The 19,170-nt window shown below is 49.4% G+C and overlaps 1 protein-coding gene across 1 annotated transcript in view; it reads right to left on the minus strand.

Moving 5' to 3' along the window:
- The window catches only part of GBX1 (gastrulation brain homeobox 1), a 150,094-nt gene extending 135,943 nt beyond the window's left edge, over positions 1-14,151 (minus strand). The window contains exon 1 of the mRNA XM_069646013.1: positions 12,890-14,151. Coding sequence (XP_069502114.1) covers positions 12,890-13,313 — 424 coding nt within the window. The 5' untranslated portion in view covers positions 13,314-14,151. The remainder of the gene's footprint in view (positions 1-12,889) is intronic.
- Positions 14,152-19,170: the final 5,019 nt, after the last annotated feature.

Below are 19,170 nucleotides of genomic sequence, written 5' to 3' on the forward strand. Positions count from 1 at the left end.
GGTTCTTCTCCGAAGGCTCCTAGTGACATTTACAACCCCTTGCTCCCTTTGGTGCTGAAACCAAATAACCTTGAACAGTTAAGACTGATTGCTTTACCGACTACCCTCCTGGCAGTATCCAGAGTGCCTCCCTTTCCTTCGTGAAACTGTCTGTCCTCTGTGTTCCCTTACAGTGTGGGTTGTATTTTGTTGTGTGCTAGAACTATCTGTAGTAATGATAATAAAGTAGGTATTTGTATACAACCTTGACTGGACAGTCCCTTTTATCATCGGGTAATAATTGTATTTTTGCTGTGTTTCAGCTAACCAACGATCCACAGCCTTGTGGAGATAAGCCTACCGCTCCGCCCACTTACCAAAATTGGACCAGGAGGTTTATAATTGACGTGTGTTCCAATCTGTTTGGATCCCTTCTAGTGTACTAGAGGTGTGGGGGTGATTGATGGTTTATAAACCGATATTCATCCCTGGACCACTGGTGCCCCGGAAGTTGATTTGTCACATTTAAGCTTTCTGTTAAAGCTACAGATCGTCCAAAATGAGCCCCAGGATGTCAATGAAACTGTTTGCAGGCAAGACTGAGATCAATACCAGTGCCACCCCCAGACATTTTCCATAGAGGTGGCCTGATGAGGACACTTGGGGTGGCACACAAAGTTGCATTCATAAAAGGCAGACAGGCCGGTTGGGAGTGCGGGGGCTAGAGGGTAGCGTTTTTATAAGGGTGGCCGTGGCCCCTTTGGCCACCCCTTGGTGGTGCCTCTGATTAATACCTGAAGAGGCAGACTGCTCTAGCAACTACCCTCTGCCCCCCTGGTTAGCAGAAGAGAGCCCGTCAGTCCAATCCTTCAAATTCCACAAAATATTTAGAGGAGCCACATTTGACGAGGATCTGTCCTTAACAACACAAATCAGCTCTGTGGTCAGATCCAACTTTCACCTGCTAAAGATCCTGTGGCACATTATCATCTTCCTGTTAGTCAACGATTATGCCAAAGCCACTATGAATCAAGTTCTCTAGCGCCTTGATTGTGTCAATATACCCTACCTCAGCACTCCTAGGCATCAATCCACATCAAATTAGAACCCTGGGGCGGTGAAAACCCCTTTCTTGTTGGTCAATTTGCCGGCTATAAGAAACAGTATAGCTCGTAGTTTTATTATAGCCTGCAAATTTGCCCTTTGCTTTCTTCAGCTTGGAAAATTGTGCATTAACAGTGATTCGCCCCCTCTAGTGGCCAAGGTGAAAATTCCAATTTCCTACAAATACTGTCCTTTTTCGTTTAATAGTTTGTTCGTGAAAAGAATAGCTTACTATAAATAAGCATGACTTATATTTTTGTCGTGTTATTTTTCATATTTTATTAAACTTGAATATTCCACAAGGAATATTTAAATCCCCCAAAAACAATATAATAATTTTACAAATTATATTTTTAATGAACTTTTTTATCTTTGGCCATTTTTATTTATTTTATTTTATTTATTTGTATCACGCTGGTCGCTCTCAGGCATCAGGGTGTCACATAAAAACACATAAGACAACAAGTAGACTAACATGGAGACGGGACAATATATAGACTGTAGTGTAGTTCTGGAGTTATTTGAAAAGGAGGGTTTTCAGCTTTTTCCTGAAGCACAAAATGTTGGTTTCTAGTCTTAGGCAGACTATTCTATTTGACAGCTCCGGATATGTGAAAAACCTTGCCAATTCCGTTGGATCTTTTGTGGGCAGCTCCTGTGATTTGGCCTCTGTGTTCAGATCTTAATGAGCGGCCTGGAACATATATGGAAATGTTTGATTTGAGGTAAGCTGGGGCTTTCCCATAAAGGCATTTATGGACCAGCGTCATGGCCTTGAACAATACCCTGTCTTCCACTTTGAGCCAATGAAGTTCCCTTCTGTCATTACTAATGTGTTCTGTCTTGGGTTTCTGCTTGATAATCCTGATGGCAATGTTTTGTATGTGTTGGGAGTTTTGTGGTGCACTGTTTATTTGCACTAAGCATTAGTGAGTTTCCGTAGTCCAGCCACGGTAGTATAATTCTCTGGCTATTGTCGTACAGTTCTCTTCACTAATGTAGGGCTTTATTACTCTTAATAGTCTAAGATGATATAGGAAGTTTTTTGTGACATGCGAGACTTGAGCATCAGGCCACATAGATGCCTCCATGATCATACCCAGTGTCTTGACCTTTTCTACAACCTGCATTGGAAAGTCCTTGATGTGAAAATATTCGTATTGAGGGGTTAGTTTGGATCGCATGGGTTCTAATAGCTTTTGTAATGTTATGTTTCATGTTTTTTTAAAACGTATTTATTCCATAGGTAATATTCAAGGCCCCCACCCCAAAAAATGTAATAATAACAAAATTATATTTTTAAATGAACTTCTTTCTCTTTGACCATGGGTTCTAATAGCTTTATAGACCTTGCCCTCTGGCCTTACTGTCGTTATGGGCCCTCATACCTCGTTAAAGGCTCTCGATGGGCTCAGGCCTTTACCTTGGTCTTCAGTGCCCATAACGCCTGGTACGGCCCTCGGGCGGGGTCTATAAAGCTATATTCAAGTCTGCAAAGAAGCAATTGTGGCAGTTGTCCCATGTCTTTACATCACCGGCTTTTACATCTTTTCTTTTTTTTTTCTAAGAAAAAGAGGGAAAGCCTCCCACGCCCCCCCTACCTTAAAATGTTTTCATCCCCTTACTTTTTTTCCATGGGTTGTGCGTGGTCCCTGAAAAATAAGCACAATCAATGAAATGGAGAAGATGCAAACGCAGAAGATGAAAATGCAGAAAGAAGTGAAGACACGCTTTACATCCACTTCGTTTACATATCTTCTGCATGTGCATCTGTAGCAGCAAAACAACAATGTTATTCTCATCGGCAAATACAATATGATTGGTTCATTATAAGGCGCTTAACACCCAGAGGTTTCTAAGCGCGGACCCGGGGATATTCTCTTCGGCAAATATGATATGATCGGTTATTTATAACGCGCTTAATACCCAGAGGTTTCTAAGCGTGGACCCGGGGATCAAACCAGTGTTGCTGCGAGTCGTCTTGCTTTCAAGGTGAGCATGGTGCTGCTGAGCTATCCTCCCGAGATGCTCTAAAGGGGAAGCGGTCTCTATTTTTTAAGAACTCTCATTCCTTAAGGCTGTTTCGCCTCAAATAGTTCCTTGTTTGGATTTGGTGTGAATCACTAGCACTTTATTGTAATGATAAAGTAGCATCAGTCAGAGCCTCTGGCTGAGAACCTTGCCACTGATGTGCCTAGCTCTACTACAACCCCTAAGCAATCAGCTTTTTTGTTGAGTGCCTGTTTCTTCAGAGGATGTTGCCAGTCGTTTACAGAAACTTCGATCCTATGCCCTGTGAAGTCTTGAGATTGTGTTCCTCTGCGGGCTGTGATAGGCTAGCAAACGTTATTAATTCCTCTCTATCTCAGGGTCATGTTCCACCTACCTTGAAGAAGGCTAGTATCTAGCGTTTTCTGAAGAAGCCTCCACTATAATCCCAAAGCCGCAGCAAACTCCACATACCAGTTTCTCTGCAGCGGCTGAACGCTTTGGATCAATAGCTATAAGCCAGTTCTGTAACTTTATAGAATCTAGAGTCTTCTTACCGGTTGCATCCTTTGCAAGCAGGTTTCACCATTGGTCATGGAATGGAATCCAGAATGATGGGTGCATGGAAGGATATTCAAAGAATAGTGAAAGAGGTTGGTGTTGTGGGCCTCATCATGCTTGATGTTTCGCGAACTTTGACACCATTGATCACAACATACTTTTGTAGCGCCTAGTCCTTGGTGAGGTGACTTGTGATGCTTTGGTATGGCATTCCTCCTTTATGACTAATCAGATACAAATGGTTTCTATTGTTCCTTTCTCTGCCAAAGCTTCACCTTTGAGATGTAGGGTCCACCAGAGTTCTTTGCAGTGCCGGATGACCGAATAGGCAAAGTAGGCACCGTCCTATGGGTCCCACTCCTTTTAGGGGCCCTGTGACAACGTATAAAAATAATATTAATTTGATCTTGAAAGAAAATTCTTAAATTGTTTCCAAAAGATAGAAAAATATGAATCAACTCAAAAGAAACGAATGAAAACTTTACATTAAAGGCTCTATAGAGAAAATACTGATTGATGTAATGCACCCATTAACAACTTAAAGTACATAGACCAGTGACATCAGATGCACGTATTCTATCTTATTCAGGCACTTTTACTCCTTTTTGGCTGAGACTTAGGAACTCTTTAATTTTCTTGAACGAGTAAATATTGTTTGTCGTCGCTCTTGTAGACCCATAATGTCGGCGCTGGAAAAGAAGAGGTACCAAAGCAGTGCAAAAAATGATAAATGTTTAGGAGATCTTTAGCGAGGGGGTGCGCCTAGGGGCCTCCAGAGGGTTTGATCCGGCACTGGCTCTTGGCTCTCCACCACTCTCTTTAATATCCATGTGCAGCCTTTGGCATCCTTGGTTGAATCTTTGCCACCTATGCTCACGACACCCAGGTGCTCATCCATTTAGAGGGTGAGCTTGGTACCCCTGTGCCTTGCTTCGGGTGTATGTCAAACTCACTCATCATTAACACTGAGAACAACGGTGGTGGTGTTTGGTGGTCAGGAGTCTTTATGGGATAATATATGTCAGCCTCTCTCTATGGCCATACGCAGGTGCCTGGTTACCAGTGCGAAAGACCTAGGCTTCAGGCTTGACAGGGATCTGACATTGACCCCTCAAATGAATCCGGTAGTGGCTTCTTACTTCCGTCAAATGTGACCCTTTTTTTCCGTCTTGACTGGCTGAGCAAGAATCAGGGCTGTGCCGGCCCTGGTTCTGTGGAACCTGGGCTATGCCAATTCTCTATTCCTTGAACTTCCCGAGCCTCATCTCAGGAGGCTCCAGGTTTCTCAGAATGTGGTGGCTCGATGGGTTTTCAGTGAGCTTCGCGATCACCATATTACTTCCCCTCTATGAGGATAGTATGAGTGTTAAGCAACGGATTGCATTTCAAACTCTGATTATAATTTACTGCTGCTTTTCACAAAAGGGCCGGCATTTCTATAACGTGGGCATAACCTCTACTTCTCCGGACAGGCTGTTTTCGGCTGATCGGGTCCTTCTTATGGGGCCTAGATTTGATGTCGGCTTTCTTTCTCTGTTGTGGGCCCTAAGCGGAGGAACTCCCTCCCAGGGCGTTTGAGAACCTGCTCTTCCCTGATTACTCTCCAGTGTAAGCGGAAAACCTGGCTCTTCCCAATAGCTTTTCAGGATTAAGAACAGCACATGTAGCGTTGGCAGTCTGGAAATGCACCAGGGAAACTATTTAGTAATATTGCGCTATAGGAATTCAATAAATGATTTGCAAACTACACAGTGTACAGAATTCAACAACCCCCCTACCTCTGGAAGCTCCTCTCGCCGACCCCCAACATGTACCTGCCGGCTTCCTGATGCACACTGCTTCCTGTTCAGAGCTCTCTGCATCACGCATGGCCTTCCAAGCGTTCGGGCACAAGTTCCTACAATGTAACAAACAACTGTACCGACTTGGGTGTAACCTGTGCTCCAAATTATAACCCTGGGGTCCTCCAAACCGCACCTTGACTAAACCTTCTCATCTGCCTAAGCCAACACTCGATTGCAAGTCACGTCTGGCATCCAAGGAGCACCTATCTTTCTAGGAAAGCCTTTCTTCTTTTTTGGCCAATACGGTTGTTAGAAACCCTGCGCACAGGCTCAGCCACCTCTCCAGCAAAGACCCATTACAACACCCAGACTGAAAAGCGTGGACTTCACATTTGTAGTAGCCTCGATAGCATTGTAAACTATCGAGTAAACCTCTTTGCTGCTCCACAACCTCTGCAAATGCCGCAGAAACAAGTGCAAATGACAAGCACCACAATCCGAGCACATCCTGCGCCCTCTTGGTTATGCTATGTTACCAAACTTTTATAATTTGCCAAACAACCACTGTAGTGGTCTCGGAGCACCGAGGCTGGCCAAGAAATTGGTGTATTGTCCACCCCCCTAGAGGTATGCAGACCTTACTCTGCGGAGATAAAGAATAAGTGGGGAAGAAAAGCGGAAGGGGAAAGGGAGTAGGTACGACTGACAGCAGATGCGACCTTAGGTCAGGGGGGCAAAAGAGCTGGTATCTGGCACAACATTCACGAGTGTTCACCCATGCACAAGGCGGGCAGCAACACTACATGGCCACACCATTGGCAGACACGCGCTAAATACAATAATGGAGGCTGTCCTTTCTCTGTCTAGGCTGCCAAACTTTGGCACTGGACACCCATGACCACAAACCAGCTGCCTCCCTGCTCCTCGATTATTGAAGTCCACAAGATGGCTCTCCGTGGGTACATATTTTTGAGTAATTAGCCACCGGGAATGGGCTTCTCGCCACTACTTTTTGACATAAGAACGACTTTGCTTTTTCCTTCTGTCCTCACAACTACCCGCTTCCCCCTCCCCGTCTGCCTCTCCGATTCACATGACTTTCTGTCCATTAACCCCCCCCCCACCCTCAGTCCCCCCACATTTTGTCAGATGGAGTTATGGAATCACTCTTAAAACAGTTCTACTTCTCTCCCACCGCGGCCGCATCAAAAGCACAGCGGGGAGCGATGTCCGGGGGAGTCTTGTATCCGGGGTGGGGGGCTAGCTGATTCCGCGAAAATCATTCCCGCCCAGGTTGGATTTCCGGAGGAAACCGTGGCAAATAATGAAAAAGAAACTTCCTGTGGGGCAGCGTGACATATCAGACATATATATATAGATATATATAGATGGTCTTGACCTTTCGCACCCCTTCTCCCTGTGGAGTGGGATCAGCGGATTAAACGCTGTTCTGCTATCACGCCAAGCGACGGGGGCGATTACTATTAATACGCCACGCAGCGCACCTGGCGCGACCCGCGGGGCGTGTAACGGTCGCATGGAGCGCGCGGGAAGCGGCGTTTTGAAATGGACGATATTGCTCCGTGTTTTTAAATGCGGTTTCACTGCATGGAGACAGATGGGCCACCTGTAACTGAGCGACGTGCAGCGCCACGTGTATCGCGCCTGCCATGAGGGTGCTGTATTATTATGCACCGTGTATGTGGTTGCGTGTGAAAATAGCTACCCCTCTTTCACGGGGGGGGGGGGGGGGGGGCACTAGATCTTGCACAGTGCAAAACGGCGACCTTAATACAAGGTTTCAGAGGTGAACAGAAAAGTTCAGTTTTTAAGACACTACCATCAACAATGCCGCATTTCATTTTGGCGACTCTCGTGCACTTGTGGGCAAAGATTGTGGGGGGGGGGGGGTTGTCGGTGCTGTTTATTCGGCAGATCGATTCCCAAAATCGCCAATTTAAAAAACAGGCCGCGTGATATTCACAGAAAGGAAATCCGCTCAAATCATGAGTGACCCCTTTGGCGATCAGCCCCTCATTACCCAACCCCGCTTGGACCGTTATCCCCGAGATGCCGCGACCACCCCCGCCCTCCTGCTCCTCCAACACCTCAACATGCAAGTGTGGGCCACTTTTGGGGGTCAAAGTGGGCTACTTTCTTGGCCAATGTGCTCCAGTTTGATGAGCTCCTCCACCATGCGGATAGTAGTTTTGAGCAGTGTTACTGAATAAATAACGCACACTTGGGGTCACATTTTATCAAAAATCTCCCCACTTGGATACTATTCAGCCTGTCACATAAGGAATGAACTGCTATTTGCAACATGTGGGCCACTCTTTCATTGGTGCCAGAGGCAATGTTATGCTCCAGACCGAACTTCCCCCGCCAGAAGAAGAGACGTGTCTCGGGCGTGAGATCTTCCCCCGCAATTATGAAATGCGGCCAGCGAACACTAGAGCACATGGAATCAAAATTAGGCAACTCAAAAAGTTTTGCAAGCTCCCGTGAAAGACGTCGAAGCCAGCTTCCACGGACAATAACGTGTCTAGGGATTGAAACGGGAGTGCGGCCCATGATATTAAAAACAACGCTTGCGCTAAATGATTTGAAACCTTTCCGTGAATTGCTGAACAGGTGGGCGCAACCGGTACACGTAGATATCCGTTGCCTGAACGTGTGTAATAATGACCATCTGACGATACAGCGACCTGAAACCCCCATGCGAAATGTTAGGCATCGATGCCGGGAAATAAAGCGCACACGCAGGATCTCCAGGCGCTTCAAGAGACGTCCCAATTTCGAGGATATCGCATAGGGAAAACTTTAGTCAGTATTTTAGGGATTTACGTGTACACTTTAATTTCCCCCTTCGTTATGTAGCCCCGTCAATACCAGCTCGGCGCGCTGAGCAGCCACGGACACGGGTTCAAGCCCAGACAGCCTCTCATCAAAAAGTATTACCGTTGTGTCTGAATGTAACAAGGCCCGTTATTAAGTGCCACGAGATTTTGTCTAAGGTGTGCACTACATAAACTAAAATATTGCACGATTGTGTTACTCCCGCAACAATGCCACCGACAAATATTAAGGATAGAAAAAGCTAGAAAAGTAATTACTAAATTCAGGTGGTGAATACACGTCACCCATTGCGGTTTTGCATATATATGAGACATTTGGGTGATGAATCTATGACGTGTTTTACTGTTATTTTTTTAAATAAACGACTTCAGAGGTCAGCAAGGGCACAGAGGACGAGATGTGGCGCAGTTACATATCAATGTGTTCACGGCCTTCACGTTCGGAATTAATAACACGTTTACTGCCGGATACCTTCCGGTAAGTGCTATTACTTATTAGCCAACGTAAAGGTCCTGAACGTACCGAGCTAGGAAGGAGGGCGCGCGGGGAAACCCTGCAAAGACCGCGCTACGGTGAGCGGGGGGAGCATCAGAAAGCAGGAGGCCGGCCTGTGAACTTGAAATAAATCTCGCCCTCTGCTATGACACGTTCACCCCCCCACGGGGCAAACTCACTCGTTCACTGTCAAAATAAGTATCATTCAAAAGTAACATCTCTTATTACAGATCCGAGAAGCGAGGGCCTCTCGATCGACGCTCACATATATGCACACACACATACCGTCATCTTTGCGCCCGAACACTGAATGGTGTTTATGTTTTAAACTAGTCATCCATGCTAGTAACTGAATGGTCACCCAATTTAGTTGCATGCAATGTAATAATGATAATGTGTTATTTATAAAGCGCTTACGCCTAAGCGCTTTACATAGTAGAACATATATATATATATATATAATGCTCTTTTTGTGTTTCAGTCGCATGCAATGTAATGCTCTTTTACTTTCATGTTTACACAGACTACGGCCTTCATCCACCAAAGCGCTACGAAGCCATAACCATGGCAGTAGGCGCTATACAAAATAACAAATATATAAAGAGACATTATTCATTGTGGAAAGAACCTAGGTGTAATACTAATATTCATATTTGTTTTTGTCGAAAACTTGAATCGTAACCACATAGCCGTTGCTTCGTAGAATGGCAAAAGCTTTGCGCCTCAGAATGGTGAAAGGCGGAGGCTGCCGTACGCGCATTTCAACCGCGTCTTTCGTTATAATCTCGGTGAGATCCCCCGAGCCCTTCCAGGCCGAGACCCGAACTACACCTTCATTTTAGCAGCAAAGGGCGAGACGGTTTAGCGCTGCTTCCGGCGCCGAAACAGAGAAGCGCTTTCACTTTGAGGTGACCATGACGTCACAGATCGGGGATCCCCCTCAACAGATCAAGAAAATCATTGGCGATCTGGAGAACAGTGCAGAGAATCGCGACAGAAAAGGGAAGAGTCGAAGCGTCATGTTGTAACTGCCATATAGAGAGACTAGGGTGGGCCGGATGCCGGCGTGACGGCAGGTTAAGGACTTGGCAAGGGGCAAACGGTTAAAAGTAGAGCGAGTTAGTCATTAGGAAACAACATTGATTCAAAAAGCCCTGGATGCGAGGTGGCCCGAAACTCAACCTGCACATCTTCGTGTGCCGCATCGCCAGTCCCACCCCACTCTTCCTGGCCCCCATCTGCCAAATTCACACCCCCGGCCGCGCCCCCTTCTCGGACGTTTGCCACCACGATGCCTGACTTTTCTCCAGCCATTATTCCCTTTCTGACCTGCATAAATCCGACGGCAGCAGCATTATGCAGTCACCATCCTGCTTGCGCCTATCCGGGACCCTTCCGGATCCTCACACGCGCGCGCTGCCCAGTGCCACTTCCACACCGATCCGTGATGTGGCCACTCCACCCAGCCCCCCCCCCCCCCATATCATCCCTGCTCTGATCCGCTGCTCTTGTCCTCAACTCCTCCCCACTCTCCTGCGTTTCTGTCCCCTGTCCTGCGCAGGCTCCCCCCTTGCATCGCTATCTCCCCACTATCATTACTTAGACCCACGGTCCTTAAACCACACCTATACCCCCAAACCTCCCCACACGGCTACGGCGTCTCCATCCGTTCTCGGACCGACCTTACCCCGCACACAACTTCGGAGCCTCCATCCCGGCAACACCGCTCCCTTACCTCAGTCCTCCCCAACCCTCCCCTCCCCTTAACCTGTAGCCACCCCATGCCCCACCCCTCTTTACACATATTCCGAACTTCTACCCCCAATTAGCATGTGCTCTTTTTGCCTCCGTCCACCGTACCTTTCGGTACCCCCCCCCCACACTGCCTCCCTTGTCCCATCCCCACCGCTCACCTCCGCCGCGATCCCCCACCCACTCCTTCTGTTCCGGGCCCCACCACTCGCCAGTGTGCGAAGCCTTCTCTCACCCAATCTTGCAACGGGGGCTAGGCTCGCCTCAACTGCATTCTGGCTCCGGCGGGGGGTCTGGCCCTAAGCCCCATTGCTCCCCCTCTTTCTTGCCCCTCTCCACGCATTCTGCAAGCCCGTCCAGAGGCAAGGGAACTCATACAAGAAAGGACACAGTCCATCTTTATCCCTGACTGGCGCTACACTCCCCTTCTAGGTCCACCCCCAGGCTGAAGTCACCCAAAAGTAACCGACCCGGTGAATGGAGCCGACGAGGGGCAGAGGGGCGACCACGGGCCACTAAACCTAGCGGCGCAGGTTATCCCCACCCAATGCAACTTGGGGCGCAAACGCGTATTGGCACCCGACCCCAGAGTCACCACAAGTGGTTAAGACGGCAAAATAGAGCGCAGCGCTTCCGTACCAGAGGAGAGGCGCTATACAACGGCCCAAATCCTACATCTAAACTTCTGTTCGCATGTCGGTCCAAAGGGACAGGAGTTCGTGTATTCTACAGGGCCCACTGATTGGGGGTGGGGAGACGTGTCTTTCGTGCTCTAGAAAAGTCGCAACTTTGGGTTTCGCTGTTTCAGCGTTTAAAATGCTACGCCGGAACTCCAGGCGCTTATGCTGTCTTGCCCGTTTAAGAGTGCACAGGGACCCCTGCGCCGCAGCTCGTGGGAACTGGACATACATGGGCATAGCTTTGTTCTGCCCATTTGAAGTATCTGCTGTGATGACGGGGCGGATATGCAGCTCCCCTCTTGTCCCTATCGCGAGGGCTGCTGACACAAACCCCCGGCCCCCCATTGATTCATCCCTGAATGATCGATCCCAGGGAGGGTCGCTGGTGATTAACGCACGGATCTCCGCGACAGCCATTACCGCCGGTCATAAAACAAGACACGCGCAAAACCTGCTCATAGGACGGAGGTATTATTTTGAGACGATTAAAGGGGGTGTCCATTATCCCCCCTTCGAGGGTTATATTGTATGCGTTGAAACGAGGAGACCCAAAGCCGCGACTTTTCTAGAGCACCAAAGATATGCCGTCTCCCCATCAATTGGCCCTGTAGAGTACACGAACTCCTACTTATTGATGCTCCCATTATTAGTGTAATAATGCCCCCCCCCCTTATTACAGAGGCATGAGTGGCAGGGCAGGCATGATTGGCGAGATGAGCTCCCGGCGCGGGACGGACCGATGCCCGGCAAGGCACCGGGCTGGCATCTCTTCTGCTCCCACTCCAGACCTCAACTCCTCCCGCCAGGCTCGGCGTTGAAGGGCGAGACCCCCGCGGCGCCCAGGACACTTGCCGCCCCGGCGGGCCGTGCCCGAGACAGCAGAGGACCGCCGGGGCCGTGCGGGGGCGGAATGACACCCGACCACAACACGGGCCACGCACCTGTACATTGCAGACAGGGCCCTCGACACACAATACAATAATAAACTAAACAAGTGTCTCACACTTACTAATCGCAGTGCCGGTATTTCCATGACTTCGGGGGGAAGTTTCGGGAACCACTTGCGGGGACGGGGGCCTTTTAAAGCACAATGGAGTGTACCATTGTTTAAAATCACCATCGTAACAGCCCAATATTTCATTAAAGCTTCCCCCATTTGCCCAGAAACCCGTCACACACACTCCCATGGCCCAGTCCGGATTGGCATAAGGATGTATTGTGTCCCTCACCCCCCTCTGAACGGGCAGAGCCTGATATGCTGGTTTTTGGACCAATACTGGACAGTTTGATAAGTTTGGGACACTTCTGCAGCTAGTACTTTCGATGAATGTTCTACAAAATACGCCCAAGCGGTGCGCACTTTCTACAGAAAGTCATACGTTGTGTTTTGCAAACACGAGCGCCCGGTGCCCGCATCCACTTTGTGCCACTGGCACCCGTACCTGTCCCGGAGAGAGGATGGGCGCGCACTCCTTATCTCACTTTTTGTGGCTCGAGATTGTGGGGAGCCAGCGCCCCGATCCTGTACTGAGCCATCTAGGCGCTGTGTCCGGGAGCGCGCCGAACTCCGCGCAGCTGCAAGAAGTTGATGCTGTCCCGAGGCCAGCGCTGCCCCCACATATGCCAGGCGCGCAAGCTGAAGCAGAATCTTAGCAACACCCCGAGCTGCCGCAGCGCCCCTCTCACCTGTGGGATTCGCGAAGCTCTCGAAGTGAGGCGGATCGGGGACCCTCTCCCGCGCCGCCAGCTCCTCGCCGTCCAGGCTTTCCGGCTGCCTCCTGCACTGGGGCTCAAGGCCGCCTCGGGCCGAGGGCAGCTCCTGGGGCGGGTAGAAGCTCTCGGGGTGCTCGCTGAAGCTGGGCAGCGCCGTGGTGAGCGCCACCATGGAGGGCACGCCCTGGCCCAGGCTGGCGCAGAAGGTATTCGTCAGGCGGCCGGCGAAAGAGGCCAAGGGGGCGAGCGGGGGCATGGGCGAGTGAGGCAGCACCAGGGGCCGGTAGGGCATGAACATGGGGTATCCGGTGTAGAGCAGGTGCCCCGAGCGGGGCTGTGGGTTCCCGATGAGGGAGTCGATGGAGAACGCCGTGCCCTGCCCGCTGGGTCTCTGCATGGTGGCACGCGGGAACTTCTGCCACCAGCCAGCCCCTAGTCCCGGGGAGTCCAGAGCGGCGTCCAACCTCCTGTGCCAAGGGCGTCCGGGGTCACAGCCAACCCACCGATCCCACAGTCATCTCCTGCCCTAGTGCCACTCCTGCCCCAGGTCACAGACACGAGAATTCAAGCGGGCAGAGCCCTGGCAGAGAGAGGCGAAGGCTGGCATCTTCAGTGGAAGGACCGGCTAGCAGACCCAGGGTGGCACACACTGGGGGCAAGACACTGATGGACGCACTCTTAGGGGCAGAAACCAAGGAGGGGAGCCAGGAGACACTGAGGGGGCTGCTGCACACCCCGCACCCCAACACTCGATCTTCTCACACTCTGCCCTCCTCCACGGCGTCCTCCCTCCCCTGCCCACCCTCGCGGGGGGAGGGTGCAGGGAGGGGGAGTTGCCCCGACGACTCATCCATCTTCCTCAAATTACGCTTGGCTTCCTCATTCAAGTCCCTTCGCCTTTTGGCAGGGAGTGGAGCCTCCCGCTGCCCCGGGGGAGCAGCCCCAGGAAGGCGCCCCCCCACTCCCATCCACGCCAGTTTAATCAGCTATTATTAATACTGATTGATGATTGCTAATGGCGGAGGCTCGGAGGCTCAAACAAGGCGCCTTTGTGGGAGTTTAGGGGGCGGACAGGCAGAAGCTGGGGGGCAGAGCCCGGGCAGATGTTTGGGGTCTCATCCCGGAGGCTGGCCCTTTCTTTCTCGGTTTTCATCACTTTACTTCGTGGGGGCGAATTACAGACGTTGCGACAGTTATCAATTAGGGGAGTGGGAGGGGTGGGTGCTCCTAGGTAGGGCCACTGAAAAGCAAGAGACACAGAACAACAATAAGGGGGGGCGACCATCAAGGCCCAGTTGAGACTGGGCGAGTGGTACGGGGGAGCATGTGAAGTGTTAGATCAGTAAGAAGTGCCCCCACCCCTACCATTCTTGCTCCCTCGCCACAGACAAAACAATTGGGGGGGGGGGGGGGGGGAGGGGGAGGTGCACATTTTCATCATTTAAGGAGGTGGTTCTGGAAATCAAATTTAATCACCCAAAAAAGAAGACATGCCACCCCTCCGCCCCCCCCGCTGCAATATTGTTCCTAAATACTCTAATGTCATGCATACTATGTTGATTAATAAAGTCTAATTAGGCAGATCTGATTGTTTAACCTCTGCCGTGCCGCGAGAGCGGTGATTTGCGAGCAGGGCCCAGGGAGAGGTTGGGTGGGGGGCCTGGTGGGAGAGGGGGCAGGCCCGGCCCCTCCCTGGCGCATATCCAGGCTCCCCTGGCTGTTAATTTGTCTTGATTTGCGGCGTTCCGCCGCTGATTAGCCCCATTCAGACCGGGGAGCAGGCCCTCGAACTGCCCTGTCTGATTACACGAGCACAGGGTGCGCAGGGGGTGAGCCCGGGCTTGATTAGCGCCAGGGTCAGGGGTGCTAATTACTGTTCTAATTGCACATGACTCCAGACCCCCGCCCGCCCTCACACACACCTCCCGCTCTACCCATTGAGGAGACGACACATTTCTTACAACTTCCTCTGCAGGGGAAGCTGAGGCAGGAGATCTTCCCCAGAGTGCAGAGGGGGCCTGACACCACCCCTCATCTCAGCCCAGTGCCGCCTGCTATTCTTGCACCACAGTCGGTGCATCGCCTGCCCCCCATATTTTCAGCAAGACAAAGCAGGCACACGATACCAAATGGTGACATGGTGTGATGCTGGAAATGCATTGGAGGGACAGGGCCTTCCTGTCCTTGTCCTGTACTCCTTTTTCATGTGTTCTGTATTGTTTTCTGCCCAGGAGTCCATGTGGGATTCCTGGCAGTACACCTCTTCCTATTTTTAGTGTACAGACCCTTGGGATACCCTTATGGCACCCATGGGTGGGGGTACAGCCCTGTGCCCCTAGTGTATGTTTTTGGACACCTGTGTGTGACCCACAGAGCAGGGTATGGGCTGGTGGCAGCTCAATGCTGAATTGACAGGTCCCCTGCACATCCTCCATTTTGGGATGCCCAAGCCCTGTCATAGGAATCAGTGGATTCCTGATAGGAACCAAGATGGCCCCTGTGGCCTCTTGCTTTCTATCGCCTGTTACTGTGTTTTCCCAAAGTCCCGGGAAGCCCTGATTCTGTCCATTCTCCCTGACTGGATTTTGGGTGGAAGTTCCATATATGGTAGTGTGGGGAAGTTCAGGCCATGAATGGTATGAATGCAGTGTGTAGTGCTGAATGGCAGAGTGCTTGTGCGAATACACATTCTGTGTTGTGAGTGTCTGGATGGAGAAGAATGGCCTGAATGCACCGTGCGCCTGATTGGCTGCCTGACTGCCTAAATGCCCTTCTGAATGATTGGTTGCCTGAGTGTGACCCAGCAGAGTGAATGGGAGATCAACAGTATATCTGGGGGCCTCTCACTGCTAGAAATCGTTCAGAAGCTGAAGTTGAAACTGATGCTTAACTTTGAAGCCCACTGGAAGAAGAAGAACCGCTGCTGCTGTCCTTTGCTAATCTGAACGCTGCTGTGCCTTCAAGGAACTGATCCAAGAGAGGACCTGACTAGGCGACCTCTTACCGGCTGCGAGGGACCATCGTGCTTTGCCAAATCTCACTGGACGTCAGACCCTCGAAAGGCTGCCGACCGGAGACAGGGACCACTGCGAAATCACGAAGTGAAGCGCCCAGACATTGAAGTCCATCACCTTTGACGACCGCCGTCGCCGACCGGAGCCGCAGCGCTCCCTTGCCTAAGAACATTGAAACAAGGACCCCCTTGCTCATCATCATCAACCGCTTTCGTCCTGCCATTGAAAGTCAAGGCCGCCGACGACCGAGGAGAATCCACCGGTGGGTTTCCTGCCACACGAAGACCGCAGAGATGCTGACGACTCCTCACCCTTGCTGGCCAAAGTTCTTCATTGACTCCCTGCATCAACAAACACTCATCGTCGAGGTGCACTGCACGCCTCAGCTTGCAGGGCGTTTTTAACCGATTGTAAACGAGCACCACAAGAACCGAAGCGGCTGCCGCAACGACAGTGATCCGTCGACGACCCGGCGTTGATCTCTGCTATTCCAGGTACATTGGGGTTGTAGAACTATTTAGAAGGAAATAAAACTCTTGTAAAACAATGTATGGACTGGGCTTGTATTATATCTTTATTTACAGGTTGCCCAGGTGGGGGGATCCTCCCACAGAACTGTGTCTAGGTAAACAGGGCCAGTATTCTGCCAGTTGTTCTAACCAACTGTTTTCCTCCTGTGCCTATTGTTGGTTCCTTTTATTAATTGATTTGTGTGACATTTGACCAAAGTACTTTTGATGCTCTTTAATGAAATCTGATAGTAATTGTGGTACCACGTAGAACTGTGTATATTATATATTTGCCATTGTAGATCAACTGAGCACAACGTGAGTTATTGTGATAGTGTATATAACCTTGAACCTTAATTATATATAGACTGTTTTTTCACTAATACAGTGTGTGGACATTCCTTTGTGGGTGCTTGGAGACTACAATGTACTTAAGAACCAGCCTTCATCACCTTCTGAGAGCTTAAACCTTGATTGCTCGCGCATAGCTACCGAATAGAGAATCTTGGCTGGGGTGCGCTCTGCTTCCACTCTGTCATATAGAGAGCAGGAGTACAGACACCCCCCTCCAGTCTTTACACATGGTAGCCACAAAAGCCCCATGTGCCAAGGAAGGGTAGCACTGGAAGGGGTGTGTCCACTCTGTCCAACAGGCGAGGCAGGGCCATCTTAAGCACTTTTGGGCCCCAGCGCACGAAGACCTTTGGGGGGCCCCTCCACGGAACCAAAGGGATGAAGGGATACGATTATCTGGTTGCGTCCCCCCTCACCGCGACCACCACGCATAGCTTGATATGCTGCCTCCCAGTGATCAAAATAAGCGTGGGTATCCCCTTTCAGTCCCATTACCCTCTTCATCCTTGCTGTAATCAGGATAAAGAAGCAGCATTCCAAGGGCAGCATTAGCAATCCACGAGAAGGGTAAATGTGTCCTAGAAGCGGTAGAGCACGCTTTTAATCAAGCATAGCCACAGGCAAGGTACACTGGCCATATCATCAAAGCAGGTCACAGATCGTATGCAAAAGGTGCACATAATCCAGAATAGACAGACGACTCCGATTTGCTGCCTCACAGAATGCAAAGATGTTCAAGCACGCATAAAGGAGACCAACTGGATCCAAGGCCAAAGCTGCACACACTATAGCATAGATAGTGGATGAAGATTAGAAGCTACCAGAAAGGTGTCCGTCTCCAGACAGACTGAGATTAGAAGAGGCACACAGTTTTCAAATAGTACTGCCATTACAGAGCAAAGACACGTGGCTGTGGTGTGCAATCCAACAATGCTCCTTATTATATAGAGTCAGCAACTATGCAGCCAGTGAAACCATGAGTGAGGCTTGTTTGATGATCATGCCCTGAGAACGAAATCACTCTGAAGGGTTACCATTTTGAAAGGTTTAGAGACTGGTGATTTTGAGAGGAAAGGCAATACGAGATTAATGAGGTGAGGATCACACATTGGTTAAGAGGTTACGCTGGGTTTTGTGCCCACTCTTCAATTTCTTCACATTGCCAATTTATTTCCCAGTTATACCATTAGCTAAAAGAATCCAATTGTATAGAACTGACTTGGAAATTAAACAAAGCACAGAACCCAACACGACCATTTCTAAAAGCAAAATGTTATAGAAGCATATTATGCAAAATAGGAAGGATTCTATCTTCACTGTCTTCATCATGAAGGGAAGTATATGAGTACCCGCATTCTAATTGATGTGATCTTAAAATATGTTGTATGGTTTTCCTTCTTCTATTTCAAAGCTTTAAATATGGACAAAACACAGACTTGTGATATTGTTATTTATAAACGTGCAGATATACCTTTGAACTGTACACAAAAAAAACAAATTTTCTATTTGTGTAAATGAGCAGACCACAAAGTATGCTTGTCAAAGGCCTGCAATATATGGTCAGCTTTCTTCTATCTGGATCCCCTTCCACTCAAATGGCCAATGTAGGGAGGCAGATGTACACGTCATTTATGGAGCCCACCCCTTCACCTCCATCATACTGGAAGAACAAGAAAGCACTGTGTTTGACACCTGGTATCGTCCCAATGCCACATCAAAGACAACCGTACCCTCAAACTGATGGGTTAGACATGAGCCTGCAGACACCACTGGACATAGAAGAACTATAAGTAAAGTCTGGCAGATGTAAAGTGACGCCACTAAAAAAGAGAAGATACATTGACATACTGAACTCGATGCATGGATATCTAAAGAAAGAAGATGTGAGTAAAGTGACGAAGTAAACATATATGAGACTACAAAGAAAACCATATACACTAAGAAAATAAGTGACAAGAGATGTAATAGATGTATACATGCAGAAACGCAAGGTAGATAAGACATATGGAAGCTTGCTAAAGTAGGAAATAGAACGCGAGTAAAGCAGCCATACTAAGACAATGGACGTCAGTATCGTATAATAGTAAGCAAGAAGCCTCAAGAACGAAAACCAAGGCTGTAATGCTGACAGGCGCAGGAATACAAATTCATGCAAGAAAAAGGGTATCTTCTTGGCTCAGAATTAAGGATGCCGCAGTATGAGCAACTACATGGCTCACAAGGAATTGAAGAGGATAAGCTATGTACGTAGGACACATTTCTCTTAGGTGAAGGGCGGGGAAGGACAGTTAAGGCAGGAGATATTGCCTCTGAGAAAAGCATTTCTGGTGCGTGTTTGGACTCCTGCTGCACAATTCTGAACCACTTGTTTTTTAAA

The sequence above is a fragment of the Ambystoma mexicanum genome, chromosome 2p (genome assembly GCF_040938575.1).
Source record: "Ambystoma mexicanum isolate Mex_15411 chromosome 2p, UKY_AmexF1_1, whole genome shotgun sequence".
Classification (NCBI taxonomy): Eukaryota; Metazoa; Chordata; class Amphibia; order Caudata; family Ambystomatidae; genus Ambystoma; species Ambystoma mexicanum.